General features: G+C 32.2%; 1 protein-coding gene across 4 annotated transcripts in view; it reads right to left on the bottom strand.

Moving 5' to 3' along the window:
- LOC107162286 (facilitated trehalose transporter Tret1-like) overlaps positions 1–16,013 on the bottom strand; it is a 58,570-nt gene that overhangs the window by 25,593 nt on the left and 16,964 nt on the right. For 2 of the 4 annotated variants that reach the window (XM_015509118.2, XM_015509116.2), the window contains exons 2-3: positions 10,332–10,469; positions 2,142–2,669 (exon numbers count right to left, since the gene is read on the bottom strand). In XM_015509118.2, coding sequence (XP_015364604.1) covers positions 2,142–2,669; positions 10,332–10,391 — 588 coding nt within the window. In that variant the 5' untranslated portion in view covers positions 10,392–10,469. Of the gene's footprint in view, positions 1–2,141; positions 2,670–8,949; positions 9,182–10,331; positions 10,470–10,599; positions 11,324–16,013 lie in introns of those variants that run through there. The other 2 variants (XM_015509115.2, XM_015509120.2) reach the window with 2 other exon arrangements.

Genomic DNA, 16,013 nt, shown 5'->3' with positions numbered 1-16,013 from the left:
ATATTTACCTACAATAAAAAAAATTAATGCCGTTACCTATAAATTATAATATACAAAGGATACTATCAAATTATAAATAGGTAATATAAACAAATTGTTAGTTGTATTTTTTTAAGTACAAAAACAATGCAACGATTAAAAGTAATATCGCTAAGTAAGCAGTCTTTTTTTCTAAGATATACATTTTTGTCCACTATAATAAAGACGACAGTTAAAAGCATTAAATTTAACGATTTTTCTTAATTAACATTACGGTTCATGCATTTAATAAATACTATTGTAATACATGCAATATACATTGAAAGTGATAATAATCGACAAAACCACTTCAAACATGAGGGGCGTGTACTGAATTTACTTCAGGTTGAAGGTAGAGTTCATTTTAAAAATAAATTATACAATAATTATTGAATAACACAGCATCGTTGTAAAATATGCTCTATTTATAAAACTACGCCTTGTTAAAAACAACTTCGTGAGTAAGACTAATTAGATTAACATACTAAATAGAATATAAAACTGTTCATTACACAGAACTTATAAACGAATGTTTATTTCATAACTTTTTTTACCTTCTCGTAAATAATTTGGTGAATTTTTACGTACAAGTAGTCAATATTTTATGTTTAAGAAAAAATGAAATTTAATGTCTCGTATTGAGAATAAGACATACTTTTAATTATTTAACTATGGGTCCGATCAGAATAACGGTCGGATGTGTTAGTTCTAATAATTCTTTTAACTTCCGGGACGTCTGGTAAATAAATGTTTGGCATAAAACAGTTTCCAAAGGTTAATAAAAGGTACGAAAAATCTATGAAAAAAATCACTGCTTACAGATCTGTAAAATAATGTATAGTTCTCTAGTTATCGTTCTAGTGGTCAAATCCCTTCGTACTGCAGATCATCATAAAAACGAATTTATTGATACGTCGACCTCGCGAGACGGACCGTGAACGCGACGAACTCATATAACATTATAACGAACCATGACCAGCGTGTATTGTGGATAATAATTACTATACAATATGTGTCGTGGGATATTGCGCAAATAACCTCCTATCGCGGCATCCGACTTGTATAATTTTTTCCAACCATTATTATTATCTATTTACCTGTTCGTAATTAGCTTTCGTGTGTTTTCTCTCGTCATCATCGTCGTCATCGTCGTTGAACTCGTAATCGCCGTACATGGAGGGCCAAGCCCTTAACGACATGGTCCTGTTAAAGTGTTGGGCCATAACGTGGGTATGTGCAGGGTCTGACGATGAGACGCAGTGAAATAGACAACCGAGTGCGATTGATATTAATATAAGTAGCTGACAGACGCGATTCACACGAAAACTGCGCGTATATTGATTATACATCAGATATAAGAATATTAATTGATGTAGTCGAAACGAGGCCGCTCCCCGTCTTATACCCATTAGGACTTGCGTTCGCTCAGTTATTTGGGTCAGGGTGAAACGCAAAACAGAATAACCCAATCGGAGTAGGGGATGCGAAAGGAATAAGAAAAATCAAACATCCCAAACTTTGACTGCAATTTATACAGTATATTCCTTCTCCTCAAACTCACTATAATACCACCATAGACTTGGCCAACCAACTAAGTTATACTATAACGTCACTATAGATACCACATATTATAACAATAGTGACTATCGAATCTTATTGGACATAAATAATGACTCAGTTACAAGTTACAGTTATTATGTAACTATAGATTACGTTGTATAATAGTTACGAGTTACGTGCACAAATATTTAAAAACGCTTATTATATTTTTAAAACATGCGTGTAACTGCGCTCATTACATAAATCTAAACGGGATTCACCTTTTGCCAAAGAATTGGGTAAACTCTTTGATATTATCACAACTACGTTTGGTTTGGCACTACAATACATATTATATAGCCAGTAAAAGTTATGGAAATTATAACATAATTTTTATCGATAAAGGCCGTTTTTATTTTATTTTATACTATGATAAATCTAATAACATCGTAATATCTTTAAGAATTGTGTTAGTCGATAAACGTACAATTCGAGTGGCGTAACTACCAATCCCTGACTTAACATTATATATACAGACAGAAATAAAATTTTGTCTTTAACAAAAAAAAAGCCAATAGACTTACCTGTGGGACATATGTGTTTTGTGGCGTCCGGATTTTGGCGGCGGACTTGAGGTCCTGCAGGAACACGTCGTCTTCGTCGTCGTCCCTGTCGTCATCACAGTCGTCGTCGTCGCTGCTCAGACGCTTTGCGGCCACCTGTTCGGTGGCCTGTTTTTTCTTGAGAATCTGATCGATAAAGTTTGGCACCGTGGGCGTGGCCAGCCGGATGTTTAGCTCCTTCTGGCTGTGTATGGCGGCGTCCCGGCAGTGGCGGCCAGTTAAAAACCCGTTGTTGGACGACGCGGAGGCCGACTGCTGGGCGCCGCCGCTGTGGCCCTGCCTGAGAAAAGCGTACTTCTTCTTCTTGACTTTGGCCGCGTGGCTGTGTATGAGCGCCGCAGTCGAGCCCACCGTCGTGTCCACCGAGGCGTTGGACGACATTGTGGACGCGAACACGGACTGCTCCGGCCTGGACCTGTGGTGTACGCTGTGGATCCGGGCGCCTTCACCGTACAGCTCGGCCACCTGGTCCTCGCTGATGGGCATGTCCTAGACAGACAAACGCGATAGTATTAGTGGCGCCGCGATTGTAACAGTAAGTCTCGTGCGAGTGCGAAAAAAAAAATTCATGTCGTGAATAAAACGAGCCATAATAATGTTTTACGTTATACAATATATAATGCCACATATAGATATTACCACGATACAGTGTGATCCCTTTTCAACGCTCGGCGTTTGGAAAAGCCGGTTATACAGATGTTAGGTGCGGTCGTGGCTCTAACCATAATGGTTATTGAATAAACCAACAAGTCGCGGGGGTGATACCTGCTGCAGGGGGAGGGTTTGGTTTTCCTAGCCCCTTGTATATTAGTATACAGCTGTAGGATTGCCTCCCCCCCCCGCAGCATATTATAATAGCTGTTGTATAATATAGTCTAACATTATCCGAACGCCGCCGAGGTCGCATATGAAGTGCGTGGTCGTCGGAGAAAATAATCACCCTGTATAGAAGCTGCCGATAAGACGGTGGCATTGTTAATCAGCCCAAGTACGCATGCCGCAATGATACGTATAAAACAACGTTTGACGGGGGTTCGCGCGTGTTTTCGTTGATTTTATCGGTCATAATAATTATATACAACGTAATCGAGTCCTCAGAACAATATAATATAAGAACGATATCGTATCTCAGCCCGACCATAACTTGTGTTCGATTAACCTAACACGGTGATAACAATAATAACGTGTAAGGAGTTTCGCCTGCAGTGTGTTTGGAGATTTTTATCGCCATCACCAATCACCACAGCTCCGCGATTTCCTCCCATCGCCGCGCGCCAGTCGAATCGGAAAACGCGCGATGGCCGAGCTAACTCTTCCGAAGGATATAACAAACGTATTGCAACGTTCGTGTCGCCAAAACGTATAATAATATTATGTAGAGTTGCACACACAAAGGCAGACACGAGGTTAGATTGGTTCCAAAACGGGCTGTGAGTGGCCACGGTCGCATAGTCGGCTAGGGACTATATATATTATTATATTTTTTATCATGAGACGATAATAATAACATATTATTATTATTATTATTATACAATGTGTATATGGAAATTTTTGAATACATTGTTTACTCGTATAAAATAATATGTCTTAGTAAATTTGTAGAGTAATTTTAAAATATACGCAGACAAATATTCATGGGCAATAACACGCGTGTCTCGAAATAATTACAATAATAATTACTGAAATTAATAATTATATAACAACACATTATACCCGTACATCGAAACCGGTGCTAATTTAAGATCCGATATTAAATAGGTTTAAAAACATCGCATAATCTTGTTTATTTTTATTGCAATTCTATTCTACCCGCGACACATTATTTTATGTATGACATATTGAAATATATATTTGATTTTTAAAAAGAAAACTTGTATTGTTAATACTTAGGTTTATCGATTATTTGAAAATTCGATAGATGATGTCTACTTGAGTAAAAATTTTCGATTTATCATTTATTTTAAATCTTTATTTAGAGACTATATATAAACTATGATCAAATAAAAATATGATGATAGATAAATATAAACCTGAACAATTTTGAAAAAAAAGCACATGACTAATGACATTTATGACAACTTTAATGTGATAGGTATGCATAGGTAAATTATTTTATTAAGATTTATTCGTTATTAAAAAAAAAAAAAATTGTGTGTCAGTACCTATTATAAATCACCAGTTTAATTTAAGTAATTTTAGGAAGTTTTGTAGATTTTGGATTAGGGGTCTACAGTGCAAGACAAACCTGTTGTGAAATTGTCTGTAAAATATTTTTGCTTCTTTGAGTATGAATTTAAGTTAAGATAAATAAGTAAAATATCATTAGAAATTATGATATGTTCTACAAGGTTTGACAAGATAGAAGCCGAGAGTGAATGTGATTTGAGAAGACTTGTATAGGTAGTAAATATTATGATATCGGTCAAAATATTTAAAAATAATAAGATCAATTGTGTAGTAATTGTGCATAGAGGTTATCAAAATATTTAGTAAGAACCGTGAGAATAACTTTTGACTTTGATTAAATATTATATTATATACATAAAGTTACATAATATACGTCATATAATGCAGTTCTATTGGTATACGATATTCCAAAAGAATGTTATCAATATTAATCGAATTAATCCTTTTAATACACTAAAAAATGTCTAAGTTTGATAATTAATTTAATTAGCAATCTTTAGTAAGTTTTAGTAAAGACGTTTAGTAAAGATTTTCTTTCCTTAACAGCAAAAATAATATAATATACCTACGTAAAATAAATGCTAACGTATTGCAACTGCTAACCTAGATCACTATAATAGGCATATGACTTAAAACAATAAATTATCGGTTTTCGGTTTCTTTTTTTAGAAACATGTTACAAAAGCATAACAAGAATAACACACGGTATAATTTGTATGACTAAAATTGAAATGTTTGCATAAATTATATAGGAAAAAATGTGCAAATTTTAAATGTGTTTGCATGGTTATATATTTGAATAAACGATAAGGTTTCCAACATAAATAATTTAAAACAAATATATACGCATATATATTATATCATATTATTATACAATTTCCTTATTTTTAGATATATTATTTAAACAATAATCTAAGTCACACAATATTATAATTATGTTCATGCATGTAAACAATGACTGTAGCCTGTAGGTACCTATGTCTGAAGTGGCATATTGTATATTTACTCAAGATAAAAGAAACTTAAGAGTCTATTAGGAACTCACACATAATAATTTGCAAATAATTTAAATCTTAGGTATAATTGTCACTTTTTACTAATATTTCATAATATACATATTGATTCAGTTCACAAATAATATTGAAATATCCCACAACTGTAATTTTAAAATTATTGCAGGTATTTAATGTAAATTATGGCAACCAAAACCAAATAACATTTTCAATACTTAATAGTGTATTTCTAACATAATAATTCAAACATAATTTTGAAATTAAAAGTGCATTATAAGTTGTTGAATGTGGATGGAATTTAACTTGGCGAGCGAATTAAAAAATAGTTCAAAAATTTTGAATCACTAATTCCACGCACCTTCCTATAAAATGTTCAGCAAAAGCCAGGAATGTGTATTTTAATTGTCTGTGTATACACACATTTTTTTTATATACATCACAAATTGTCCTTCGCAAAAAGAAAATGTGTACATTCTACATAATAAAAAATAATAAAAAATACTAAATTACAATAAATCCGCGAGCGAATCAACTTAAATTTTAATAAGCCTTACGTGCCAGAAACATCCGGATATAGATTGTGTTTCATACATCATGAAAAAACGTCATTATCCGACCGATAGCGTGATTTATATTAAAGTGCATACACATAAATCCATTGCGGATCGGTTGACAGATGCTGACAAGGACGACGCATATAAATATAAAAATTGAAAAATAAAATGCAAAACGATATTGAAACATAGCACTGTTATATACTCCACTATACTTAAAAGTTAAAACTAGAATATATAAGTACAGCTGTTTACACGCACACGTATGGTTTTGGGAAGAAAATGTAATATGAATTTATATATTGTTACGTAAGATTCGTGGAAAAGAGTGTCTTTGTCATTTCCGTGAAACACACTGGATTTTATATTAAAAAAAAAAGAATTGTCTTAACAAATTTGTCGTGATTATGTCAATCTACACATTTACATGCATTCATTTATTCTAGATAAACATTATTATTATTATATCTGTACAAGTGTCGTTTATACAGAGCGATTGCACACAATGTCATAGTTTTACAGTTTTTCATGTCTGTATGAATTATTTCCAGCAATGTTTAGATTGTAAATTTGCAACTACGAACGTACGGTGCTAATTTTGAATTTAAATTCACCCACGCTAGTTTGATGCAAACATTTTAAATTCATATACGCTTCAATGCAGTATTGTTCCTGTGTGGCTTTGCTCTTGAAACCATAGTGTATGTATACAATATTCTGTCTGGCGCGGGATCGAAATTTTACACAGTTAGAGGTCGGATTATTTTATTGTATAATTTCTCAGTCTACGATGATAACGTCTTGCATAGAAAGCTGTGTTATCGGGTCCCCATAACCCCCGTCTATGATTTGATTATAATATAATGACTTCCATTGAAAGCAATTTTTATATAGGGTCGGAATATAAAAATAAATGAAGTATATAATATAATATATGATTATATATCGATACATAGAAATGCATAAATATATCATACGTCCAAATAAGTAAATATATAAATCCCATGTCCCATAGGCCAAAATCATTAAAAGTGAAAATTGTACTTCGATTTCAAAATAAAAGATTATTCTAGAATTTCATGTTTCAAAAAAAATATGAATAATGATAAGTCATTACTAGAATAAACACTAATGAAATCATTTTTTTTCACCATATTATATATTTTAAACGCTGTGTATGCAATTTTGCTCACGGTGTGTCACAACTTGGTTATACCTACTTACGTGCGAACATTTTATACATGCTTAATACTAATAGATAGATTTCAGTTTTAACAAAATAAATATAAAATAATCAATAATATGTAAAGAAAAATATTTTACTACTCCGTTGACTAAGCATAGTATAAAACATTAAAACGATTAAGTTTTATAATATTATGTCTCAAATAATACACATTGTTAAGAATGATGCATTGAACATAATATCGAATTCAAATGAAATCATGATACATACAGTATACCGTACAATAATCATCTCGAATAAATAAATTTCGGTAAATTGCAATAAAACGCAATCAGTTTTTAATTTAGCTTCAAAAATGCGTGTACAACCTTCAAAACCTGCTGATTTCATATTATTTATTTTCGCCCGGTTATGTACAGAATTGAGTATAGGAACATGTTAATGATGACATATTATGTTTTAACGAGTATACAATACAAATGGATTTGCTAATAACAAGAAAATTTATGGGCGTATATTATACAAACAAGGAAAAATCGACGTTGAACTTAGAATAAATTATTATATTATATATATCTATATATAGCACCAATAAAATATTTTGCTTGTTTTATTTCTCTGTGATACTGTATTTTTAAAAATTCAGAACATAGAACAGTACAATTTATTTTCTGAACATGTGTGTAGTGTATAATATATTATTATCTGTATATTAAATGTATTGAAAAGAAGACATATTATTATTATACCCAGGATAATAGATTCGATAACTACAAAAATCGTATGTATAGCAAATTTACAGTTATGTTGCTATATTTTAAAACAACAATATATTGTAAATATTTATTTTGTGATTATAGTTCATAAACAGAAAAAATATATGCACTTTGGCATAATGCTTACTTTATGTGAGTATATATTAGGTATGATTTTTCATTCAACACAAAATAACTAACCCACGAATTACAATTTAACCAATTTGAAACTTTGTATGTAGTTATTACAATTTTATTTTTGCTTTAAAAAATATAATATAAATAAAAATAAATTATCTATTGATATCATCAAGTAAATTAATTAATGTCTTATTACAGCTTTTAAGTTTTATTAATAGCATATACCTGAATACCTGATATCTTCATCACGATTATTAAATAAAATATATAGCTTAAATAGCTTACGAAATTGATAGTATAAGTCAATTAAAATTAACGTCTATTATACATAAATTATATAAAAAATAAATGGTATGATTTATGATTATATTATATGCATATAAACCAATACCATACATATGAGTAAGTACGTATATATATACTGTTATTATATTATTACTTGAATAATAATATTTAAATTGTTATTCAAAAACAAAAGGCCTAAATAAACATTCAGGATTAAGCGAATAATGAATAAGCTATACATTTAAATTAAGAAATTTATCGTTGAATTGAAAAGGTTTCTTAAATTATTTGTCCAAACTTCAATTTTAAATTCGTGTACCTATACCGGAAACGATTGTAGATAAGCGTAGAGCGTCGTATCAAAAAGTCTTAAGTCAAGTCCAACATATCGTATATTATCATTAAAATTATTAAGAGCTGTACGATAACACTGGCGCTCCTTGAAAATTTGAACCTAAATAATAGGTAAGACGAAACTTTTTTAACGTCAAGTGCATTTAAGTATTAACTCTTTCTCTCAAAAATATTATTAATAATTTTCTATTCCAAATGAATTTAAAAAATATAGCAACTTATAAGAAATCAAGGACATTACAGATTAATTATATTTAATAATAATAATAATAAAAAAATATGGTATTTATTTACCCCCGTGAGTCACGACTTCCATTTTAATGATTTCGTTGGCGGTACCAGTCTGTAAAGGGTATATTATATAGGCAGACGTTGGTACGCAAGAAAATAATATCTCCGGACACTCGCGTAAGTTCGACTGCAGTCTGTGTGCAGCAAAAACAACAGAAGAAAAAAACGTATTTTGACTTTCTAACGACGTGACGGTGGCTTGCATGATGGTTTCATGACCAATCGAACGATATCAAACGTGTATAATATATATAATAATAATAATATCGAGTTTAAATTCATAAAAAAAATTAGATAATCGAACGAATATAATATGTATATTGTATATAGGAAGTAAAAATAATATAATAATTATAATATTCCGTGTGTCTCGGCCGTATAATAAAGCGTTTTGTTAGTATAAAAAACCGATCGGACCGGACACAACACGCACACGTCTGCGACGAATATATAAAAGGTTTCGACTGACATAAAAATTGTCCATTAGCATCTTATAGAGGCCGGTAATTAACGTACTGATTAGAGACATTTTTAACGTTTATACACACACACGATATACATATACATGTTATTATTATTACTATTATACATATGTGCGCGCACCAATTTGTCGATTATATTGTAGAAGTCTTTCGCGCGTCAGTCGATTTTCGCCAAGATAATAAAACGAACGTAATATTTTAAGTTAAAACATGTACCTACACCGCGATTGGCTGCGTCTTGAACGTACCTCTCCTAATATAATATATTATGTATTATTATAATGAATTATCATGTACGATATAATGACAATAACAGTTATCTTCGCGCGGAAAGTCAACCGGAAAAATCAACACGACGACGGAAACGGAATTTCCACGGACCGTTCGTGGCTCGCCTCGATGGCGTTTTAGATTATTTTACCGTGATTTAGGCATCGCTATGTGGAAACAACCTCAATGGTATATCAAAAGGTCGCGTAGAAGGTACAATACACGACATATTATTATTATTTGTTATTTATAATATATTGTTATATTATGTTGACCACGAGATCGAGGTAAAGAATAATAATAATAATATTATTATTGTTATCGTATTAAATAGGTACATAGTCGATTTAGGTTGGCAATACGACGTCACACCGTCCTCCACGCACGTTTTAGTATCGGTCGTCCGGTCCTGCTGCAGCTCTAGTACGATCAATTAGCAGCGACGACGGGTACAATTACGTAGTGGTTAAGAAACCGAATTGAAAGCCACACACACGGTTGTGCGATTGTAGTGCGCGAAGCTCGTATAAAACGTCGGTTAATTGTATGTGTTCGAGATCGTAATGATAATAATAATAACAATAATGATAGAACTGTGTCTTGATTTAAAAAAAAATAATAATAATAACTTACGATCGTGAACGTCATCTGCTGCGTCGCTTTGTCTCCGCGACCGCGTCTGATCCAAGCCATTTTTGCAATGTTGTCTCTGTCTTCGTTTATATTGTATGCGTATGATATACTATTTTAATCGCGATGACTCGACACGGTCTGTAAACAACACAAAGTCACACATTTATTATATTATATTATGAAAAGGTACGATATAGGTAGTATGTGTATTGTATGTATACTGCGCCTATTTATAAAGGGTATAATATAATATAATATGTGTAAGTACTCGAGTCGTCGACGACGGTGTTTATGAATTTTGGTTTTCGCTGGCGAGTTCTAATGCAGCCAAAATATGTAATATACAAAATATTATAATACTAAGACCTCAGTGGTATCAGTTTGGCGCGCAGCTTGTAATCGACCGAAAGTATCGACACGTACGGATTGCGAAATCCCATCGAAGAAAAACGCTTTCGGTGCGCTTAGATCGATCGCGGTGCACTGCAAATACGATGTGATCTATACGAGACGCCGAGAACTGAGCTTTATATTATATATTATCATCTACATATATAGGCCGCACTCGCGAAATACAATATATATATATATATAAACGCTATGTGTTATTTTATGAAGCATATATATATATATATGTATATTTGAGCGTGTGACGTGTACCTAAATTGTATTATATTATAATAAAAAAAAAAGCGTATATAGCGTATGACGCGACTGTAGATGCGAGCGTGATGCGTACGTAAATAAGGCGAATGATCCACACGCGAACGTATTTATGTGTACGAAAAAAAATTGCACTATTATACTTGATAGGTATATTAAATTTAAATATATAGCATTACTATCATACAGGTATCTTTGGTATAAAATATGTGAAAAAAATGCGGTCGCGGAGTGTATTGTAATAGTAGTAGTAGTAGTAGTAGTAGTAGTAGTTGTAGTAGAGTGTGTAATACTATTGCGGACGGTGCGGTGTGCGGTGCGTGACTGAAAGGAAAATACGCGTTCTCCGCGGAAGAGTAGGGGGGTGAAGGTACCTACTCGGTGTGCCACCAGTGTATGGGCATGCCACCGCCTCTGCCGCGTAGAATATAATAATATAAATATATATATATATATATATTATTATTATTATTAGTCAGAACCGGTTGCCGCTGAAGTTTATTTAGTGGGGGCGTACGGGGTGGGGGTCCATCAGACGCTCGAATGCAATGGTGGGAGATCGAAGTGCAGTTGGGGGTGGGGGGAGTCGAGGATACGGGAAACGTTGGGTTATCATAGTGATATCACGGCGACGACAGGTATATAGTAACGAGATCGGAGAATCGTACATTTTATAATTGTCGTCATCACGTAACGAAATCTTTGTCCATTCATCTCGATTCTCGACGGCTATGACGCACCGTGCGCACCGATTGTCGGACTTTCCCGTGGAACGAAACTTCACCCCCACGCTGCCCCTCCACGTCCCACCACCGACCTCCATACCCTATCCCACGGGACCCGTTTCGGGCATAAACCAGTGTGTATGATGTGTAAATGGTTGGGTTATCCGTGGTATTTCCAAGGGAAACTAAAAAATAAAATATAAATGCTATGTTGAGGTTAATGAAAAGTGGTGGAGGGATGGGTATAGTAGGCGGTGGGAAATTTATGTCGGCCCATGAGCTATGCGCGCTCCATATAATTATAATATTACCGTGAAATCGGCACGTCGAAAAAAAAAGAAATTGTTATGCGAATATTTCGCCATAAACCTGCACCACGTTTTTGGACCGTGGATTTTCCCTCGGCAATTACCGTTTATCGTCATTACGATTACTATTATTATTATCATTATACATTTATACGTCATAATCATGTATCTACAGTGGATTACGGCGGCGTACCGTTAATACCGAGTATCGTATACAACGTTTCTCGAAACGCCAAGACATGGCGCCGATGACGACATCATCATAATGCCGACGTATATTGAATTCGCGTTCTATTAAAACATGGTTTATGGTTATAATTTTATAGGACAAAATACAAAAGGGTAAATATCTATTATTTTTGAACCATCTTAGGTAAGTTCAAAAATATATTTCGTTCCAGGTGTCGTTAAGTTAGGTATACGTATAAGTGTAAAACGTTCATATTATACTATGAACTTAGGCTTGCATAATATGAGTAGCAGCCAGCGTATAATATAAAATAATTTTTTTACTGCAGTCATGCGTCATTAAATTCTTTTAAAATTTAAAAATTTCGTTCAGTATATTTATGCAGAGCGAAGCAGATCAAAATATCTCCATAAAAAGTTCAGACCAAAAATTTAAAAAAAATCATTGACGTATAAAAAATGCATTTTACCTGAAATAAATAACTTGACCTATAGGTTAGGTTTATTAAGATTTTAGTTGATGTTGTACGAAAAATTTAAATTTAAATTTCATTTTTTATCTATTTAAGTCGGATATAAATTTTATGGTGTAGTTACGTTTATTTTTTTAAACATGACATTAACTTAGGACACATGTATTAAAAATAATATAATTATAAATTTTAAAGGGCTCTGAGTAGACCTATAAATAGAACTGCAGGTGTTTCGGGCGAATACCTATGCTTATATGGCCCTGTCTTACACTTCTTGTGTATTGATTGAGAAGGATAAGCCTTTTGAAACATATAGTTACGTTAAAAAAAACATAGGAAAACCTACTGACGATCATCAGAAATAATATTAATAAATAAAATCTTCTGCTGCCATTATATACTCTTACTTCATTATACCAATGTTATAAATTTAAAATGGCTTCAAACGATTGCTAGATTAATGAACTCTATATAGGTGATTCATCATGGTGTTGTGAAGAAATGGGTTCCGCGAGCGCATTATTATAATAAGTCATAAGGTGTTCGTTTTACTTCCACCTACTGTAAATTATTATGAAGATGATGATACTCGTAATAAACGATGATAACCACTGTTCGGTTTATTAGAATCTATATTATTGCAGTTGATGTAGGTACACTATTATGTGTATAGAAATATAGAACAATATATTGCATTGCTCTAGAAAGCTTTTTAAAAAAAAAAAAACGTGCATAAATGAATGTTGAAGTTTTTTTCCACCAGCACCTTGAAAAATATACGAATAATATTTACGGAGTGAGAAAATACGGTTATATAAAAACAATGCGTACGCTACTAGTTACACCTTTGTATTTGCATAGATTGAATTGAATTTGTTAACTGTTGTAAGCTATTTATAAATGTAAGGAATTTTAATTAACTTTTTTTAAATACTCAGCGGCGAGTCATTAACATTGTGTCTGAGTTTATAGTAATGGTATAATAATAATTATACAATTCATTTTTGTACATTTATTTTTCTACTACATTATTTAACTATATATAATAATAACCTTTGTATTTTTTCGATTCTGTGCGGAGCGATGATAATTTTTCTTTTTTTCCTTTGTTATGTGTAAGTATAGGTATGTATCACTATTTTGGATATAAGCTAGAATCCTTTAAAATACATATTATAAAGAGCTGATATTTGGAATTTTCTATAAACATCATCGAAAGGTATCGGATGATAACGGTTTTAATTAAACCTTGGCTGCAACATTAGGAACGAGTAATCACATTCTAATAGCATCTTATTATTATCACATATTATAGTACATGCATTTAAAGGACCACATCAGTGGCGTCCGTAGGGGGGGGGGGCTAACGGGCTGAAGCCCCCCCCCCCCATTGCCCGTATTATTGTTTTTTGTTTTTATATTTACCTCGATTTAATATAGCTTCTTAAACCGTGTGTTTACCTACTTATTGCAAACAATGCAGACCATATTGTCCTAAACTGGCTAAACTCCTAAGGTTCATAGCTAATATTTTTATACATTCCATAGTCAGTAAACACGATTAATGATACTATCTATAGCCGTGCCACAGTCCATATAAATCTATAATCTATATTCTATGATAACAATCGAACTGATGTTAGCAACACTATCCGTCTATCCAAGCATCGTTATTCCGATGTCCGAGTTATATATAATATAATATAGCTTTTAAGCTTTATAGAAATATTTTTGGTTATGTAATTTTTTTGCACAGCAATCCGTTGTTTTTGATTCATTTTTTTCTCTTGAGTGTCAACTGTCGAGGTATTTTGTAAACGTTTTTTGTAATCGTTTTGAAGTGTAAGTTGTATAGTTTTGACAATACCATTTCATTTTTTTAATTTCTCATTATGTCAGAAAAAAGGACAAGTTTGTTTTCGATTTTCAGTTCGAAGAAAAAAAAAACTGTAAGTAATGTAATTTATATATTTAAACAATTAAACAAATATGAACTTTTATTATAAAAATTATAGGATGATTGCATTAATTCTGTGTCTACTGCTGAAGATGATATTAATGATTCTAAATCAATGTCTAATCATGTGACACACAACACATCTACACGTCAACTTATAAACCAGTGACAACTTAGTAATTATTTATTTTCAAGCCCCCCCCCCCCATTGAAAAATCCTGCGTACGCCAATGGACCACATTATAAATAAAAATAAAAACACGACTCTTGAAAATTCAAGTTGGGTTTAAGTTTAAAAAGAACTTTTTAACAAGTTACTAAAAAATCAGATTTTTGTTGTATGGTTAGGGTCTAATGGGGTAATTGTAAATCGGGGCATTTGTAAATAATAATCATAAGAAATTAACCAATCATTTTTAATGTATTTCATATTAATAACATGGAGGTATGAACGTCAAAGTATAGTATTTGGGGCTAATGTAAATTTGTGTGTATTGGGTCTATCAAAACGTTAAATAAAAGGTAATACAGGTTGTTTACATATGCCCCAGATCCAGATTCTATTTCACTCTTATAACGTGAAATCATTGTTTACATTTACCCCAAATAAATGGGGCATATGTAAATTATTATTTTTTTCTTAAGTGATTTAATATTCTGGTCTTGTGTAGGAAATTTTATAAGCCTAGGATATGTTTATGAATGGTTTTGATGAGAAAGAAAATGTATTGTTAATTATAATTTAGAAAATAAAAAAAATATTAAAAAATAACAAAATTTATTTACAATTACCCCATTTGACCCTAAATGTAAAAATCGGGTATTATAAGTTTTATAGTTTTGTAGTTTTATTTAATCAATACTAATTTTTCGAGTCATAATACTTGGGACAATCTTTACAATTATACAAATTATAGAACCGTATGCAGTACCTATACCCAAAATTATCGGTAAGTTTTTAATAACTTCAAGAATAAGAACAATTCATCAACATTTTAAATGTATAATATGGATTAAATGTACTAAATATACGAATTGAACTTCTCCACCGAGTTAATACAGTTATGCTATGTTATAAATATTCGATATATTGAATACGTTCACAAATATTTTGTTTGTGCTTTTTGTTTTTGTTTGGGCGTTGGTTTTGTTAAATAAGGGTGTGATTTTGAGTACGGGAATTTGGGAAACCATACACCTCACTTCCTATACTCGTTTTCGTCCCTCCAGATGGAATCCATTGAATAGTTTAGAAAAAAACTACGCAGTTGTAGTCTATAATGCTCACATGTGTCGAAAAAAAGGATACATCAGCAGTGTATACGACGATACACGAACTGTATAGAAATTTAAAAAAAAATCTGGGC

Source organism: Diuraphis noxia, unplaced genomic scaffold (genome assembly GCF_037042655.1).
Source record: "Diuraphis noxia isolate RWA-SAM2 unplaced genomic scaffold, SU_Dnox_SAM2 contig0002, whole genome shotgun sequence".
Classification (NCBI taxonomy): Eukaryota; Metazoa; Arthropoda; class Insecta; order Hemiptera; family Aphididae; genus Diuraphis; species Diuraphis noxia.
Note: the sequence above shows the minus strand (reverse complement) of the source record. Positions and strands in the feature narration are given on the sequence as shown.